Genomic DNA, 19,293 nt, shown 5'->3' on the forward strand with positions numbered 1-19,293 from the left:
GTCTTTTAGTCATTTTCTTTTATTTTAATTGAAAAATAAAACACACACACACATACATATATATATATATATATATATATATATATATATACACTAATATACAAATAGAAACGAACACAACCATAAGCATCTCGTCGGAACTCTTCCGTAGGCAACCTCCACCATTAACCATGTTACGAACTATGTGACATCATAGACAAGAGGATTATTATTTACAATGAAATAAAAAGTATAGCCAAGAAAAACATTGAGGGGCCGTTTACTCAAATGCTTACTCAGTAAGTGCTTACCAATAGGAATCAACATTATATTTTATTTGTATCGGATAAAATTGTAGTACATCAAAATGGTATCTCTATGCAACAATTTACCCTGTAAGCGCTTACCCAGGTAAGAGTCGTCACCCTCACTTACCGGGTAAGACTCTCCATCATAATCATCGCTCTTAGTAGGTAAAATTCTTGGCCCTTGCTATGTTAATCTGGTGAGAAAAATTGTCCGAAATGTTTAGTAAACGACCCATAATATTGGAATTTAAGAATGAGAACTTCCCAACACTTATAATCTGAATTATGTAATGCTTTGACTGGGAGAACAAAATAAAAGTCTTCAGTTGATCATCAATATTAGACAATAATCTCGATCAAGATTGAGATAAATATGCAGTTGATGTGCATCCATATATTAGGACGATCCTTTCCTAATGTATAGTGTCATTACCCTTTATGATTCATTATCCTCCTTTATGGTATCAGAGCAGAGCCTAGGCTCTTCTTCCTCTCCTTTGCAACCTCTTTAAAACCTCTACCATCATAGTGTCACGATACCCCAATGGCAGGAAACGAAGCCCAACCACAGCCGCAAAACAAACCTCTTCACCCCTTTTATACAATATTGAACATCCAACACAAGGTCCGAGTTCTTGATGGCACCAAGGTTTCTTATTCGACCTAGGTAAAACTATGTCTTCTTTACGCACGCGGACACCAAGTCTTGCATCACATTGACGGTACGCAGCCTCCAAACAAAACCGATCTCAAGTTTTCGTCTTGGATTGAGATTGATGCACATGTCCCGCAATGGATCTATGGTACTCTATATAACGAGTTATTGGCACGAGTCCTTGAAAACGAATCCACAGCCTTTAAAGCTTGGTTACGAGTCAAAAACATCTTATTTTAACAATGAACTATTTTTTGTTGCATCACTAGGGCAACACTTATTTTGTATCTAATGTATTTATTGGTTAATTAGAACATTTTTAACAATTATGTTATTTTAAAAAAAAATGCAGATTTGAGAAAAGTTTGATCGAACAGTCATGCTAAACTCTATTCTAAAAATAGAGAAAAAAAGAGACAGAATGTAAAAATATTAAAATTTGGAAGAAAAAAAGTAGGATATTTGTTCGAGATCATCTCAGAGCATCTTCAACAACTATCCACCAATAAGAGGTATTAAAAATAAATGTTTAAAAATAGATAAATAATCTATACTATATTATAAAACATTTGACAAAAACTCTTAAAAACCATTTTTTGTGCGCAAAGTACTGTTTATTAATGCATATTACTTAAAACTCAAGATTGCAAGTAGATTGTGCGCAAGTACAACTTATTAAAGCTCCATATCTGAATTCGTGTAACTAACTGCAGATAAGTATAATCAAATACAAGATAAACATCTCATTTTAACTATAAAAAATTTAAAATATAATTAGGATAATCATTGAATTCTAACAGAATACTTAAATATTATCTTTATAAAATTTATAATATTAAACCAAAAATAAATTATTTTATTATTAAACTTAAATTAAATTATAATAAAAAAATAAATTAAAGAAATTACATAAAAAATGAGAACTTTTAAATAGTTGATTTGATATTAAAATTGATATATATTTTTTTCAAAATTTTATGATATCTTCAAATTTATATTGTATTAAAAAATAAAATCATTATTGCTATCTTAAATACGCATAAAATCGTATTATAACATCGACAGAGACAAATAATAAAATAGAAAATTAAAATCAAGATATGTCTTGCTGCATTGTGCGAGTACTCTTCTAGTATTATATTATATGTATTAAATGTACTAATAATACAGATAATGTTAAAATTGCTAAAATAGAGTTGGCCGGTGTTGGAGTTGTATGTAATTTTTTTTAAATAGTTTTGAATTTTATACCTATTTTAGAAAAATTATAATATAGCCATTGGAGATGCTTTTAACATATAGTTTAACAACCACAAGGGTGGTGTCTGATTAGTTTGAGCTTGACTCCAAAGGTCAAAAGTACCAGGAGGTCCCATGTTCAAATCCAATGAGGAATAAAAATCCCCTTGTGGCTACGAATGTTCAAATGCGGTGACTCCGGGCTATCTGCAAAGCAAGTGGTCGTCCTGAGATTAGTCGGCACGCATAGCGGGTTGGATATCCAAGTTAAAAAAAACATACAATTTAACACAACTGTTGTAAAAAAAACTTCAAAATCTCCAACATCTCTCATTTAACATGTGTACCCAGTAATAAATAGAAAACTTAACCACAAGGGTGGTACTCGAATGGTTTGAGCTCAGACTCCAAAGGTCAAAAGTGTCTGGAGGTCGCAGGTTCGAATCCAATGAGGAATAAAAATCCCCCTTGTGGCTACAGAGGTTCAAATGCAGTGACTCCGGGTTATCGGTGAAGTGGATGGGTCGGTCTGGAATTAGTCGGCTCATATAACGGGTTGGATATTCAGGTTAAATATTTTTAAAAGTAATAAAATTTTAATGATTATTTTATCTAATAATTTCTTATATTGTTTTGGGTGAAGTAAAGCCAAATCTCATATGAACCTCTTATGAAGTGATCACGAGTCTTCTTGTGATTCACCACCACTCATGTATGCTTCATTATCCTTCCCTACTCTTTTCCCTCCCACTTCTCATAATGTCAACACCACTACAATCTTCACACTTGGCCGGAAAATTTTCTACCCCGAAAAACCTCCGAAACTCTTCGGCCGAAGCCATCAAGTTTCCGGTACACGGTGTCGGGCTAGACGGCAAGTTAGGTTCGAAGATGAAAATGACGAAGAATATGAACACAATGAAGAGATAGCGATGTTGGAATTCTACAGTCAGGTCGCAAAGAACGAAGCACTTTTGGTTAAAGCAGTTGTGGACGATGAAGAAGTCGAGATTCTCGTCTTTAAGGTCGTAATTCAGTTTCTAAAGTTGAATCTTGAAAATCCCGCGAATTTTCTTGCATGACTTGTATACAATGCATTAAAACTCGGTATATATTTTCACGAAAGTATAAAGCATTTGAACTATCGCTGCTCGGTTCCAAATTTTCTAAACTCGACCGTTATATAATTAAACATAACTGGTTTTTTGATTCACTTCTATGCTATCTATTTGGATTTACGTTCGGATTGTTTCAAGATCTGGATTTAGGTATATAACCTTAAACGAAATTTTAATTAAATTTATGACACCCTAGCCTATTAAAGAAAAAATGGCTTAATATTATCTCAAGGTCGTTTACCCAAATGCTTATTGATAGGAGCCAACACTATAATTTATTTTATCAGGTAAGATTGTAGTATATTAGAACAGTATCATATGCAATAATTTATCCGGTAAATGCTTACCCGGGTAAGAGTCGTCACCATCACTTACCGGGTAAGACTCTCTGTCTTTATCATCGTTCTTACTGGGTAAGATTTTCGGCTCATGTGAATACATTTAATATAAATTTAATTAATACATTTTTTTTATCTTACCTTACCAAAGTACTGATGATGTGGATTCTCGTGATTGATGGACAAATTTTTATCCGTTGTATCTCACGTTTTGGATTGTACGTAATGGTAGGGATTCTCATCAAGCTTGAGCTCAGGAACTTCTTTCGACCCGACAAGAAGCATTCTTCCGGCGAAAGCGGTTATAAAATGCATTGATCGAGTTAAAGGCCCATTTGATCCATCTAATATTGACTACATCGAGAAGGATTTGACAGTTGAAGCCTTTAAGACAGTTGTTCAAAAAATAAAAGAGGTTCGGGATAATCTTCAATCGAATTGATGAAACTCAATTCTCATTTACCAATAGAATTTGTAACGATTACGGTTGTAATTCATTACTAAATGAAATTGACTTTTGCCTACGGAAATTTTCTTTGGAAATCTGTCGCTAAATGTTGATTCGCCACAAAACCATCATAAAAATTTGTGGGTAGTTCAAATCAGTGACAGATTACCCAGACTGGGTGATCCATTGGTATTTTCTAGGAAAACATTGGATTCTACCAAACGATTGATATTTTCTGGGTGATCCGTATATGATCACCGAACGATTGGTATTTTGCTTACATTATTCAAAAATGATATCGTGATGTATTGTACGGGTACACAACTAGTCACATAATAACACATGGCACACACTTATACGTCTAACAATTACCAAGTTTCTTCAACAGTTCCTATGAGAACATATATAAGGTAGAGGTTTTTTACCTTAACCATTCAGAGATGCTCTTCTTTTTACCCTAACCTCAACTGGGATTATATGATTTTCAGCGGTTTTTCTTTGAATCTGAATCTAATCGTCTTTTTCTAACTTGAGAGTTGTTATGATCTGAAAATCATCAAGAAAGAAGTTATAGACTTAGGTGCCGTTTACCAAACGCTTACCCGGGTAAGCGCTTACCAAGTCATTTTACTTTACCGGATGAATTGGCAAGGGCTAATAATTACCGGTAAGAGCGAAGACAAGAATCTAGAGTCTTACCCGGTAAGTAAGAACGAGGACTCTTACCATGGTTAGCACTTACTGGGATAAATTGTTGCACATGATGTGTTTTAGTGAATAAAATCTTACCTGACAAGTAAGAGATAATGTTGAATTTTACCGGTTAGTACTTACCGGGTAAGTGTTTAGGTAAACTGCCCCTTATACACATACCTTAGAAGAAGAAACCAACCATGCAGACATGCCTGTTGTAATAATAGATTTTTCTGAATATCCTACCAACACAAATTTGGTAAACGCTAACCGTTAGAATGCAGTCTGAGTCGGCACTAACCACTGACCGCGTAACAGCCCCTCCCTTAGCTTACCAGGTCAGAACCATGGAGCGGTACAGGCAGTCTGAATATCCTGTGAATTCAACATTTTGTTAACCATTGAAACTAAAGAATGATGGATGTTCATCATGGTGTCCAAGGCTCCATTCGAACCCATGCTCCAATCATCATGAGCATTAGCAAGCCATCCAAAGCACGAAGATCTTGTTGTGAAAACATAACCATTAAAGCGAAATGATAAGATCACAAGTCACTCCGTAAGATATACGAAGCAAGCGGCTGACATACAACCATCTACTCTCCACGAACCACCAAAAAAGGACTCTTGCAGTACATTATGTAAACTTGTAGCCAGATCCACATTTTCTGATGAACTTGAACCATCACCATTGAGTGAAACAGTCTCCTGCTTTCTCCAACATAGATTCACTCTGGTAAAACTAACCTGTGCATCATGATCACAATGTGAATATCACACAGCACATAACACACATACAAGCCTCATTCCCAAAAGGAGGTACCATTTGACAATATTTGAATGGAAATGTTTATACTAAGTGATTGTGATGGACCAAATAGTTCTTAAAGCATCTAAATCATATCTAATACTGAATACTAAAGCCAATGCAGCCAACTCATTCTTTCCACGGGTACTAAACAGATTAGCAGCATCCTTAAAAAGCTTCTCCCTTTCAAGCTGTGAAGCCGGAAGACTTCCAGCTATTGCACAAACGTGATACAAGACATCAGAGTCGTTTCTGGCGATTGAAACAGCCTTCGCTAGTAATTCATTCTTCATTCTCATTCGTTCATCTACGTTTTGAAAAATGGGAGAGTTCAAAAGAACATGCCACAAGATTATCAATGATGAATATTCTTTCCAAAATCCACCCATGCAGAGAAGGTAAGCTTCGACCACAGGATCTGGTTTCTGCCTTGCAACATTTACAGCCTCTTCAAAGTGACCCCATTCTATTTCCAGCAATATAAGTTCAGCAAGGCACCTCTTTTTAGTTAAGAAACTCCTCATCTCATCCTTGGAGCGAAAAGAACGAACAAACTTCATCATATTTCTGAAATCCTTCACACCATGATAGTAACAAGCACCTTTGTCGAAAAACTTCAGTTCGGAGCCACCACATTCTCCCCAGCGGCCTATGAACTGAAAACCCATTTCAAATAATTTTCCATCAGCACAAGTGTCGAGACACTTGGCAAAATCTCCCACCTTGTCGTATGCTTCTGCTGCAAGCACATAACATTTTGCAAGAGCGAAACAGTCTCCTGCTTTCTCCAACATTAATTCACTCCAGTAAATGTCACCTGTGCATCACAAAAGTTCCATTTTCAATGTGAATATCACACAAAACAAATACTACCCTCATCCCCAAAAGGAGGTAGCATTTGACCGTTGAGCTGAAATCTTCAACATTTAAATGGAGTCGATTGCAAATATAACATGAAATGTTCACAATAGGTAGTGGGCAAAATAGTTCTTACAAAACCATGTGAATCTAATATTGAAAAGTCAAATGGATTTTAAAAAGGAGGGAGTGTGGAAAAGAAGTAAGAGATTACCTGCTGTTCTATAATCCTCTATCTTATAGTAGCACTCAGCAGCCAACTCATTCTTGCCAATTTCTCTGAATAGCTTGGCAGCATCCTTAAAAAGCTTCTTGCTTTCAAACTTGGAAGTGGGGGGACTCTTCGCAATTGCAGAGAGTTGACAGAAGACATCATAATCACTTTTGGCTATTGAAACAGCCTTTGTTAGTAATTCATTCTTCTGTGCAACTGGTTCATCTGTGCCTTGAAAAATTGCAGAGTACGAAAGAACATGCCACAAGATTATCAATGATGAATCTTCTTTACACAATCCACCCATGCGGAGAAGGTAAGCTTCGACCACAGGATCTGGTTTCCGCCTTGCAACATTTACAGCCTCTTCAAAGTTACCCCATTCTATTTCTAGCAATATAAGTTCCGCAAGACACCTCTTTTTAGTCAAGAAACTCCTCATCTCATGCTTGGAGCAAAAAGAACCAACACATGCCATCATGCTTTTGAAATCCTCCATCTCATAGAAACACTCAGCAGCCAACTCAGTTTTGCCAATTTCTCTAAATAGCATGGCAGCATCCTTGAAAAGTTTCTTCCTTTCAAGCTGTGAAGCTCGAGGACCATCAGCAAGTGCACGTAGGTGATAGGCCTCAGCCAATCTTGCAGAATTCTTGTCTGCAGCCTTCAAGAAGCACACCTGTGCCATATTGTAATTCTTCTCGCAAAATAGCTGCAATTAATGAAAAATATATCATTAGAAATCTCTGTCAAAACCAACTGGTCAATTGCCAAGAATTGTAATGGATCAGACCTTTACACCACGTGACTTCCACTCATCTTTACTGCTTAGAATTTGCATTTTGTCAGCAAATGAATCACTCAGTCGTCTGACTTCAACAAGGCTTAACTTCTTCCAGTAATCATAGATTGGTTGAGAAAATCCCGTGGTTTCACAAATCCATAACCTCTGCCTTGTGCGAGTGATTGCTACATACAACTGCTTCAGTTCAGAGCATAAAACATTGTGCTTTTCCATATTGAAACTTGAAGATAGCGCAGTAGACGCCAAGCTAGGGTGGCCTTTTTCTTTCATATATTCATATATGATTCTCCATTCATTTGAGAATGAGGATGTACTAAAAAAATCATACAATAACACATCCTACAAAACATGCAATATAGTTAAATACTAGATGGTGTTAAGAACATATAATTTTCATGTCAAAAATTAGCGCAACTAAGAAGAGATGGATTACCTGAAACTCTAAGCCTTTGGACTCCATGATTGTTAGAACAATGGATTTATTCCCAATGATGTTAACTATCTTCTCTTTAAGGCATTCATCACGAACTAAAATAGCTTGCTCAGCACCAAATTCAATGAACTGCTGACAACCATCTCCATTCCTTCCAAATATAGTTTTGACAGCATCATTACCTCTATCAGTTTCTAGCAAAATAGGTAGTTCCCCATGAATTCTACTAGTCTCTGGGCTCAAATGGTCAACAAACAAAGGAAAAAAGTGGCAAAGAAGGTCAATAACACTTTGTGCCAAATTTAAAACTCCAGTATGCGTTCGGAAGTTGTCACTTAATTGAAAAATCTTGGAGATTTGTCCCTTTTCAGCACCGAAAAGAAACATTCTAAAGAACAGGCACCTTATATCTTCAAATCTGAAACCAATACCCTTTGCTATAGCTTGGGCTGTATCTCCACAAAATGCAAAGCCCTCATGAACATTTGTACACACATATTTGAAAAGCGCAATTTGCCTCATTGAAAGGTCTTGAACCTCATCAATATAAACATAATCTATGGGATCTCCATTGTATCCTTCAACTTCAAGCCTTTGATGAAGATCATTCACTAAATCAGCCAAATCAAAAAATCCCTCTTCTGTTTTTTTCTTCTCATATTGAAGAAAAATTGCATAGATGATAAGTCTCTTTTGTGCATCTAAAATGGAAGTACGTCCATCACAAAGTGCGACATAATCCTCTCTTGGGAGGATCCCATTGGGAGCTTGATCACCTGTTGTTAACCCACCCTTTATCACGGACATTATTTCAGTATAAACTGTGGAGGGATCAAGATTTTTTGTCAACTTCTCATTGAAGTGAGGCCAATATCTTGAACAAAATTTCTCATAAGTAACATCCATGGACATAATATTCTGTTCCAAGAAATCAAGTCTTGAGGTACTGGTTTTATTTCTGGACTGCTTCCCGACATAAGGAAATCTCTCAAAGTATGAAACGCCCACTGTTCCATCAAGCATCAGCAGAAATTTGTGAAATGTTATAATTAATGGATATGCATCATGTGGGAGATGAACAAAATGATCTGGAATATCATCAGACATCATCATCTTATCGATATCATGAATAGACACCGAGCTCCTCTGGGCTGACAAATTCCCACCACATGCCAACCTGGACATTTTATGAAGTCATCATCAGAAATGTATAACTTTTCAAGATATCTTGTGAAATAATATGCTGCAAAGTACACACATGAACTCATCTTGAAACTGAGTATCACTATATTGATCAACTAGCAACGGAAAGAAACTAGATTACAGCCAGCTTGGGTTAGTAGTTGCAGCAAATTGATGTTAAAATTCATTTCTACATGTTGATTTGAAAGCATTATTTGAGAAAGTTAAGATGATAGAAAAAAACATAAATAAAAGGTTAAGTTGCTACCATTTGTATACACCAACCTTTTCCATTGATCGAGCTGTTGTCTCACTGCATAACAAAGTTTTGGGCTTAAAGTGACATAAAGTTGATGCAAAACATCCTTCTTAACCTTCTCGTTTGTCTGATCTATTGTTTCATGAAATCCTTCACATGCTAAATGGTGAAGCTGTTCATTTTGGAACAGTTTCATTGTTAACACAGTTGTTTTTCCAGTCCCAGACCTTCCAAGAATGAAGCTGCTTTTTTCAAATGAAACAACATCCTTTTCTTGTTCGGTTAACTCAAATGGAAGCCCGATAGCCTCACCGTCACATCCAGAAATTATATTATTGACTGCCCCAGAAGACAATGAGTAAAACTTCATTAGCATTAAACTCTCTCTCACATTTACATTTTCAACAAAACGGTTTCCATTGGCACCATCCATGAACATTCCGTCATCACAACGGTTTGCCTGACTTTTATATCGACTTATTGTAGACATCCCAGGCCATTTCATAGGGAACTCCACACCCCTGGGAATTCAAACATGATTTAGAATTTTCTGCTTGCATAGAAGATCAGTGTCATTAAAGTAAATGTGATATAGTATACATACCTTTGAGCACTGCATCTTGCCTTGCAACAATCAATATACTTCTGAGTATACATCCCGATGAATCCGTCCAAACGTTCTACTAGTTCCGCAATCATGTGAAAGGGCAGTATGTCCCAAACCTTTAAGACTTGGGTATAATATGTTTCCTTACCTATGTCTATTGTACATATGAGGTGCAGTCCTCTAACCTTGAATTCCTTCATAAGTTCTGAATAACGGCTTTGGGCAACAGAAGCTGCAGTTGAACTCCCTTTCGGCCGCCAGCCAGTAGAAAGCTTTAGCAGCATTAGAAGCACTAGTTTCTTAGTCTCCCATGACTCAATTTTTGAAAATGAGCTCCTAAAGTTGCTGCTAAATAAAACCTGGACAACATGTTGAATTCATGATGAACCAAGTGTAAAAACAGAATCTAAAAGCTAAGCTTCCATTTGTTTATGAATGATAAATAAGCCAACTTAATTACCTTCCATGTGGTACTTCTGAAGAGTGTAGTATCCCCACAAAGCAACTCATCAAGCAGATGAAGATCCTTTTTGACTTCAACTATGACCTTAGCAAGATCCTTGTGTTCTTCAGCATGAAAGAAACATTGACGAGCCTTAGCTTCAAGAATCAGTGATTCCCAGATAGACCCTGATCTATTCAACTGCACTTTTTCATCTCCTAAAATCCATAAACAATATCTGCAAAAGCATCAGTAAGCCAATGTTCACAGCTCAGAATATATATATATATATATATATATATATATATATATATATATAATGTCATCAGAAGAAAAGAATATCATATATATGGTCATTAGAATTCACACCTTGCCCATTTGAAATAGACATTACTGTCTTGTGGAGTACTTGTGTTGAGATCAAAGCATTCATCTCCATTGACTCCTACTGTCGATATTATCACAACATCCACTTCTCCACCCTCATAATCATGAGTACACCCAACGGTTACCTTGAAAAACTTATCGTTTTGGTAACCATTTTCAAGTTTCTGTTGCATGCAGTGAATTTGAGCAGGAAATGGAGATAAGACGGCAATGCTAATCTTTTGCTTCGATGATGCACATTCTGTAACAGTATGGAAAAAAGAAATAGGTATTTGCATGTTATGAGAATATATATATATATATATATATATATATATATACACACACACCCACCTTTGTAGAGCAATTGTAGTATCTTCAAAGTAACTGCAACCTCAACCATGTTTTTCATGTCATCATCAAGAAGCTCTTTATTTCCAGAAAGAACGTTGATGAATGAAAATGAACCAAACATTGCACCAGGAATGAAGCATTTTCTTCTACCATTGGATGATTCCATCTTGAATTTCCAGAAAGAAATGGTGAGTTTGATAGATGGAGTAAAAGAGACTACTTTGGAAGATCATCAGTTGCTTTGCTCCAGGAAACCCCTTCCATATCATTAAAAAGGCGAAAACGAAGAGCTTTCTGGGGTTAATCATCTCCTATGACATATATCATGATAGGCTTCCATTATTGCATGCATGTTGGAAATCAAAACCATCTCCATTCCTTTATAGTTTTAAAAATTTCTAAAAACTTTAAAATCTCTAAAATAAAATACTGATTTTCTATTTTAAATATTACAACCCCGTCATATTTTAAATATTGTACCCGTATAATCTGGCGGAAGTCGTAAATTTTAACAATTTGGAGTTTCACTGGTTTTTATTAGAGAAGATTTAACAATGATATAAGTTACACTTGGTCTTTATATATTAATACAATTTGAATAAATAAGAGTTACGTTTCCAATTACAATCTATCGATGAAAAAAATTGTATGACAATTTTAAAATCCAATATATTTTAAATCCAACCTATTTAAACGACTCCACAAATGTGTTCGATTTACATCAAGAGCAAAGAATCAAGAGATCGAGAGCGAGACTGAGAGTTCTAAAGCAATTGAATGAAAGATGAAAGAGAACTTTTAATAATTCATGATGAATATCACTTTGAATCTCACCTTGGGGGATGGAGAGAAGACATAGAGATATGAGAGGGTCAAGACATGAGTGAAAGTTGTCAAAAGTATATTGAGAACATGAAAAGAAAAGATAATAATGTGCATTGGTAACTTTTACTATATGTTATTTTAATTGTAGATTAAGAGATTTTAAAACTAAATGCATAAAGTAGTAGTTAAGTTGCATTATGAATTGTTTTTAAGACTTTGTGCTTAAATGTATAGTACTTTGTGCATTAATTTTTTTAAAACTTTTAATAAATCTGATTTATAAGGTAGTATAGATATAGATATAGATTTATCTTAAAACATAAATATATAAATTAAAATCATCTCCAACTTATTCTCTAAAATATAAATAAATAAAAAGTAAGTTGGTCCCTGTGGTTTGTCTAAAATAACACTTTTCATCCCTTTACAGTTTTAAAATTACAAGACGACCATGGTTTTTAAATACGTATGGATTTAGTCTTTCCCTCTATTTTTTTTCTTGATAAATGAGTGACATTTTTGTTATTTTATTCATTATTTATCTTTTACCCAATCAAAAACCACAGGGACTAAAGTTATAAAATCGATTTTGATCGGGGAAAAAACTAAAAAATTGATACAATGATTAAAAGGCCAATCATTTGACAAAAAAATTGAACAACTGTTAAAGGGTAGGGAACAAATCCAAACGATTTTTGCAACCATGATAGCTAAATTGCAGTTTTGAAATAAACATGGATGAAAAGTATTATCTATATCTATACTATCTATATCTATACTATCTTATTAAGCAAATTTAGCAAAAGTCTTAAAGTCTTAAAATACTAAATGAMCAAAATACCATTTATACTCATTTTTTCACTTTTTCACTCTCTCCTCTCCTCACATACACTCACCCTCTCACAACTAATTTTTTTTAGAATTATAATTTTAAATTTACATTTTATACCCTTATAATTAATTAATTTATTTATTTTACGTCATTTACTTTTAAATGTTTCATTTTAAACTTTTATCAAATTAACATACATAATCATATATCAATTAAAACATGTTTAAAAAATACATTTTTATTTTAACAAGTTACACCATTATAATCGTCTCGTTAATACCTTCGAAATGAGTCHAATATTGAATAGTTTTTDACTTAATTATATTATTATATATTATATATACTGTGAAAAAATATTTTTAATATTTACGATTTATACTTTTATAGTTATTTATTTATATATATACTATATATTTATGATAAAAAATATTTTTAATATTTACGATTTACACTGTATAATATGTTTTGAATTAATATGTTCTTGGGTTTTTTTGAAATATATATATACATGTATTAATTCAACCTTAATCTGATTTTCTAGACAAGGAGAAGATAAGCAGTTGAAATTTCATTCTAAAACTCATCTTTTTTTGTCTTTTTATGGCTTATGATCTGTCAAATTTGTAGTTTTCTTTATTGGTTTTGAATGTTTATCTTCAAACTCAAGTTTCTTGGTTCTTTGTTCTTGGTGTAAATCGAATACATTTGTGGAGTCGTTTAAATATGTTGGCTTTTAAATATATTGGATTTTAAACTGTCATACAATTTTTTTCAGCGATAGTCTGTAATTGGAACCATAACTCTTATTTATTCAAATTGTATTAATATGTAAAGACCAAGTGTAATCTATATCATCGTTAAATTTTATCTTATAAAACCAATGGAACTTCAAAATCAGATATATTTGATAAAAGTCTTAAAAAATAACCTTAAATGCATAAGGTACTACTTATTTATGTACAAAGTCTTAAAAACAAACATCTAAGCATAATGTACTACTCTTTTATGCACAATCTCTTAAAAATATCTTAATTACAACCTATCAATCCCAAAATCAATTTTCAAATTTTTACTTGAATATTTTGTAAAAGAATAAACTACAAATTTAGTCCACATGGTTTGTCAAATATAACACTTTTTGTTCCTATAGTTTCTTTGGAGTTCATACATAAGAAGTGGTTCTCCTACGTGGAATAGGAACTGTTTCTGTCAATAGCATGGACTTTTCAAAACATGTCTATGGACTTTGCCACTATGACCGTTGTCGCTGCTCTAACATAATTCTATATTATTCTTTAAGAGGTTGTTCGGTTCGTTTTCTGTTAAAACCTGTATAGACAAAGTTGTATGTATATTAACAAATAAGTTATTTTTCAGTTGTTTTGCTGGTTAAACAGTGTGAATGTCAGAAATGATCATTTTACTCAATGAGATAAAGTTGAGTCGACCGGGGATCCCTGGCCCTGGGACCCGTTTTAGCGGGGAATCCCCGTCCCCGTTCGGGTCGGGTGAACTGGGTTCCCCCACCGGGTCGGGACAAATCACCATCCCTACTATTATACAGTCCATTAAGCTCTTATCAAACAACGTGTAAAATCTTTTCTTTATTGTTTTCTAAAATACAAAATTCTCTAAAATTTAATGTGAGAAGAGGAAAACGATTTTTTTTATTCATTCACACTAATGACATTTAATTGGTTTTGGTTTTACATGTCATATGTTATATTGCATGATCGGTTTTATTGTAGGTGTATACTCATACAATATGACGGGATGTAAACTATCTTTAATAAGTATTCCCCAGTCCATGTATATCATATTTCATGCATACCTCGTAAAAACATGCTTATCTTCAATATCAATCATATTTGAATCAACACTCAAATAGAAACACACTAGTTGTATACTCATACAATATAATCTATCAAAAAGATTTCAGCTATGTTAAGGTCTTCTAGCTACATTTTCTATCAAAACAAAAGTGATTGTATAACTATGTCAGATTTATTGGCTTTCAACAGGTTTCTTGTTTTTATATCAGTAACAACTTCATTGAAGGTGCTTCATATCATCATGAGATCTTGTTATGAATCCTTCAACACTTCATTTGCTGATCACCTACAAAACCCCAAGCATATATATAGACCCAAATCAACATTCAATCCAAATAACAAGATCATCCACCTTGGTGCTTCTTAGTGTGTCTTTGGTGCACATACGAGACTGGACATGTTGGATTGGACGGATGAGAGCAAGAAAGAATTGTGAAAGGTTATAGGGATTTAATTTGACATGAGTAGTTTAGTAATTTACCGATCTTGTTATATCTCTCTAATTTTTGTCCCACTAATGGGCTGTTTGAGTAAGATTCTCGGTCTTTACCATGTTTATCCGATAAAGTAATGTGACTTGATAAATATTTACGGAATAACCATTTGGTAAATGGCTCCAAAAGCATATCTTGTTACAGTCTAAGTATCGCACTAAAAGTAACACAACAAGTAGGTGCACTCACTTGGGCACATAACTTGAATGGAAGAAGCATAACAAGGACCAAAAATATTATCTGGTAAGTGAGGGAACATACTATTACCCGATAAGCGCTTGCTGAGTAAAAAAACATTTATCACAATCCATTTTGATGATAGAGAGTGTTATCTGACAAGTTAAGTGAGAGTGATGACTCAAACAGCAGTATAAAATCTACAGAAGTGTAATGGGATAATGCAGTTTAGAATATGAAAGCGTGTAATGTACTTACTCTTGGTTGAGAGTGAATCTTAAGGAGTTTGCGAGTGTATGATTCATCACCCAATGAAAATGTTGAAGCTGATTGATCTTGATACGGGGCGTGTTCTATTTTCGACTAAAAACTTGACGAAATTATGTTCAAGTGATATGAACCGTGTTCGTGTTCCATTTGTATGCAAGCTACCAAAATTTTGTTTTATTTTTACGATGATTGTAGAAGTTGCTAACACCAATATTTCGGATGACTTTATTACATCTTGAAATAATTTGATATTTCGAAATTGAATAAATCTTAACGAACATTTTATATCTCACCGCATTACATGAGTATACAACTATATTTTATATATATATATATATATATATATATATATATATATATAAGCGTTGAAATAAAAACCACCAAATTTGTATAAATCGTGCAAACTTCATTCAACCAATCATAATTTTTTATTTTGTTCATTTTTTTGTAATTATGAGAGGTTGATTAATCATTTTTATTGTGGAGGGTGTTAATCATGGATATTATCATCTTCATTATTTTAATTTTAGAAAAATAGATGAAACAGGTTCATTAAAATTTTATTAAATATTATATGAAACAATTTCATAACCATATATGAAACAAATTCATCAAAAAAATATTATATGAAACAATTTCACAAGATTAAACAATTTCATGAAAATTTTTCATAAGATTAAACAATGAAATCGACGTATAAGGGTGGTTTGTATGGTTTGTACAAATGAGGGTGATTTGTACAGTTTGTACAAATGAGAGTGGTTTGTACAGTTTGTACAAATGAGAGTGGTTTTCATTTGATCGCTCATATATATATATATAACATAACAGCTGAAAATTAGAGTTGTTCACGAGCGATACGTCACACTAGACCCGGCCCGCTCAGCCCGTTAGAAAAAAGCAGGCTTGGATATTTATTCTCGGAAAAATGAGCGGGCTCAGGTTGGAACACTAAAGTTAATGGACAAACTTGGACTATGAAAAAAAGAATTCGGACAAGCCCGCATGGGCTATTATTATAGTTGATTAAATTTAATGTATAATTAATAATTTACTGTTTTTTTATTAATCAGATTTAGAAGTGGTTTTGGGTTGGATTCTCTCAACTAAATACCAACCGTCACCCAAATATATATAATATGTTATATCGTACGTCTTGAATCTCGATATTGAAATATCAGATGATAAATACTTTGTTATTGAAAAAACCCAGACTTTGAAAGTCGATAAATCGTTGAAGGGAAAACGTTCATATTCCATATATTTTGAAACTATTCTTTTCATAAATTATGTAATTTGATATCTTTTTTGTCTTATTTTATGTTCAAAATAAATTATGTTGTTTAAATTTTGTTTTTCAAGTTTAAAAAGAATAAGCCCGTTAGTTCGTGGGCATGCCCGACCCACTAATAAGACGAATATGGACAAACCCATAAACCCGTAAATACAGGTATGTATTTATTAGTGATGGCCAAAAACCGGTCTCGGGCTGGGCTCAATCAGTCTCAAGCTTCCCGGTCGAAAATGGTAGGATCGGTCAATGTACTTCATAACCGGTTATGAGCTGCCAGTCCCAGTCCCAATCGGTCCCGACATTAAAAAATAAGTTTTTTTAATGATATATATTTTTAATACATTATAAAATTTACAATTTGGTCACTCAAATACACTTTAAAAATACGTTTTAATATAAGTAAAATTACATTGTCTTATAAATATACATTATAAAATTATTTAAAATTATTTTTATTTATTAAATTATTTGATTTTCGGACTTGGCCGAGCCGGTCCACAGTCGGTCCCATAACCGGTCCTGGTCCCGGTCCCAGTCCCACGAAACTACCAAAAACCCCAATCGATCCCGATTGGTCCCATAACCGGTCTTTACCGGTCCCGAACCGGACCGGTCCTTTGCTGGTCCCGGTCCTCTGAACGTTCCGAGCCGGACCGGGTCGATTTTACCGTCACTAGTATTTACTATATTAGGCCCGTTAAATAAAAAAATATGTAAGATCCCGGTCCAAACCTAAATATCTAAAAGAATATCTGAAGTATTTACTAAATATTTCATAAAATATCGAAAAGAATGAATCCTGCCATGTCATACACCAAAATATCTAAACTGAAAATACTATGGTGACGTGGAGTTTCCTGATTGGCTACTTGAGCGGCGATATTTTGTCCTACAATTATAAAATATCTTAGATTGTATTTAGACGTCACACCTTGTGAGTTGCGCTCGCACCGCCCCCAACATATTTTAATCCTTTTAATTTCCTATTTTAGTAAATTACAAATTTGGTCCTTATAGTTTATCAAAAACAACACTTTTCATCTTTACAGTTTCAAAGTTATAAGATAACAATCATAGTTTGTAAAAACGTCCAGATTTGGTTCAAAATTCTATTAAATTAGAGGTATTTTCGTCTTTTTATCGATTTTCTTTTGTTATTTAACCGATCAAAAAAACATAAATCAAATCACAGATATATTGACCAGTTAAAACACAACTTTTTTTCCTGATAAAAGGACGAAAATCCTCCTATCTAAAGGAATTTTTTAGTGGTTGTTAGAGTAAACTACAAATTTGGTCTATGTGATTTGATTTTTTTAAATGTCTTTTAAAAAAAACCCTATTAACAAGGGATATTTTTGTCATTTTATCAATTTTTTTGTCTTTCATTTAATTAGAAATCACATAGGCCAAAATCATAAAATCAATTTTGATTAAATAAAAGATAAAAAAATTCTGATAAAATAACAAAAACACCTCCTACTTAACAAATTTTTTTAACGAACGGTTAAAAGAAGATACAAAATCCAAATTACAATAACTATTTTGTAATTTTAAAACTGTAATTATTTATTGAGGGTTTTAATTTATCTATATCTATACTACCTAATAAACTAAATTTATCAAAAGTCTTAAAAACAATTTTTAATGCATAAAGTACTATATATTTATACACAAAGTTTTAAAAGTCTTATAAACAATGCATAATGCATTAAGTACCACTACTTTATACATCAATATTAAAATCTCTTAATCTACAATTAAAATAACATATAGTACAAGTTACCAATGCAAATTATTACTTTTTCTCTTCATGTTCCCAAGATACTTTTGATACCTTTCACTTATGTCTTCACTCTCTCATACCTATATGTCTTCTCCTCATTCCTCAAGGTGAGATTCAAATTGATATTCACTATGAGTTGTTAAAAGTCTTTAATTCATTTTCATTCAATTGCTCTAAAACTCCCGGTCTCGCTCTCGATATCTTGATTTTTTGTTCTTGTTGTAAATCGAACACATTTGTGGAGTCTTTTAAATATATTGAATTTTAAATCGTCATACAATTTTTTTATCGATAGACTGCAATTGAAACCGTAACTCTTATTTATTTAAATTATATTAATATATAAATACCAAATGTAACTTATATATCATCGAATCTTCTATAATAAAACTAATAAAACTTTAAAATCATTAAAATTCATGACTTCCGTGACACGATTACATGTCTGTTTACGAGAGGCGTCGACAGAAATTATAGAAACAAGTGCAGGCAGATATTTATGTTGATGCATGAAGGAACACGTGTCATGTTGTAGGACGCTTTAATGTCTGTAATTTAATTGAAAAATAAAAAGAAAAAGAAAAACAGTTTAATTGTTTTTGGAAGAAGGCGGATATTTTGAAAGGGGGATATTTTGATGGTTGAATAAATATCTCTCTAACCTGCTCTTCATCCTT

The 19,293-nt window shown here is 33.3% G+C and overlaps 1 protein-coding gene across 1 annotated transcript; it reads left to right on the forward strand.

Moving 5' to 3' along the window:
* The first annotated feature begins 2,861 nt into the window (after positions 1-2,861).
* Positions 2,862-4,176, forward strand: LOC112527981. The gene is made up of 2 exons (XM_025138856.1): positions 2,862-3,206; positions 3,870-4,176. Exons 1-2 carry the CDS (start codon positions 2,892-2,894, stop codon positions 4,077-4,079), a joined length of 525 nt encoding a protein of 174 aa, XP_024994624.1. The 5' UTR covers positions 2,862-2,891; the 3' UTR covers positions 4,080-4,176.
* Positions 4,177-19,293: the final 15,117 nt, after the last annotated feature.

The sequence above is a fragment of the Cynara cardunculus genome (assembly GCF_001531365.2).
Source record: "Cynara cardunculus var. scolymus isolate 2C chromosome LG 15, CcrdV1, whole genome shotgun sequence".
Lineage (NCBI taxonomy): Eukaryota > Viridiplantae > Streptophyta > Magnoliopsida > Asterales > Asteraceae > Cynara > Cynara cardunculus.

Excerpts from the sequence above, each read along its gene's own strand:
- LOC112527981 (XM_025138856.1), top strand. The coding sequence starts at position 2,892 with ATGTATGCTTCATTATCCTTCCCTACTCTTTTCCCTCCCACTTCTCAT. Across the intron at positions 3,207-3,869 it reads TCGAGATTCTCGTCTTTAAG|GGATTCTCATCAAGCTTGAG; the intron begins GTCGTAATTCAG and ends ACGTAATGGTAG.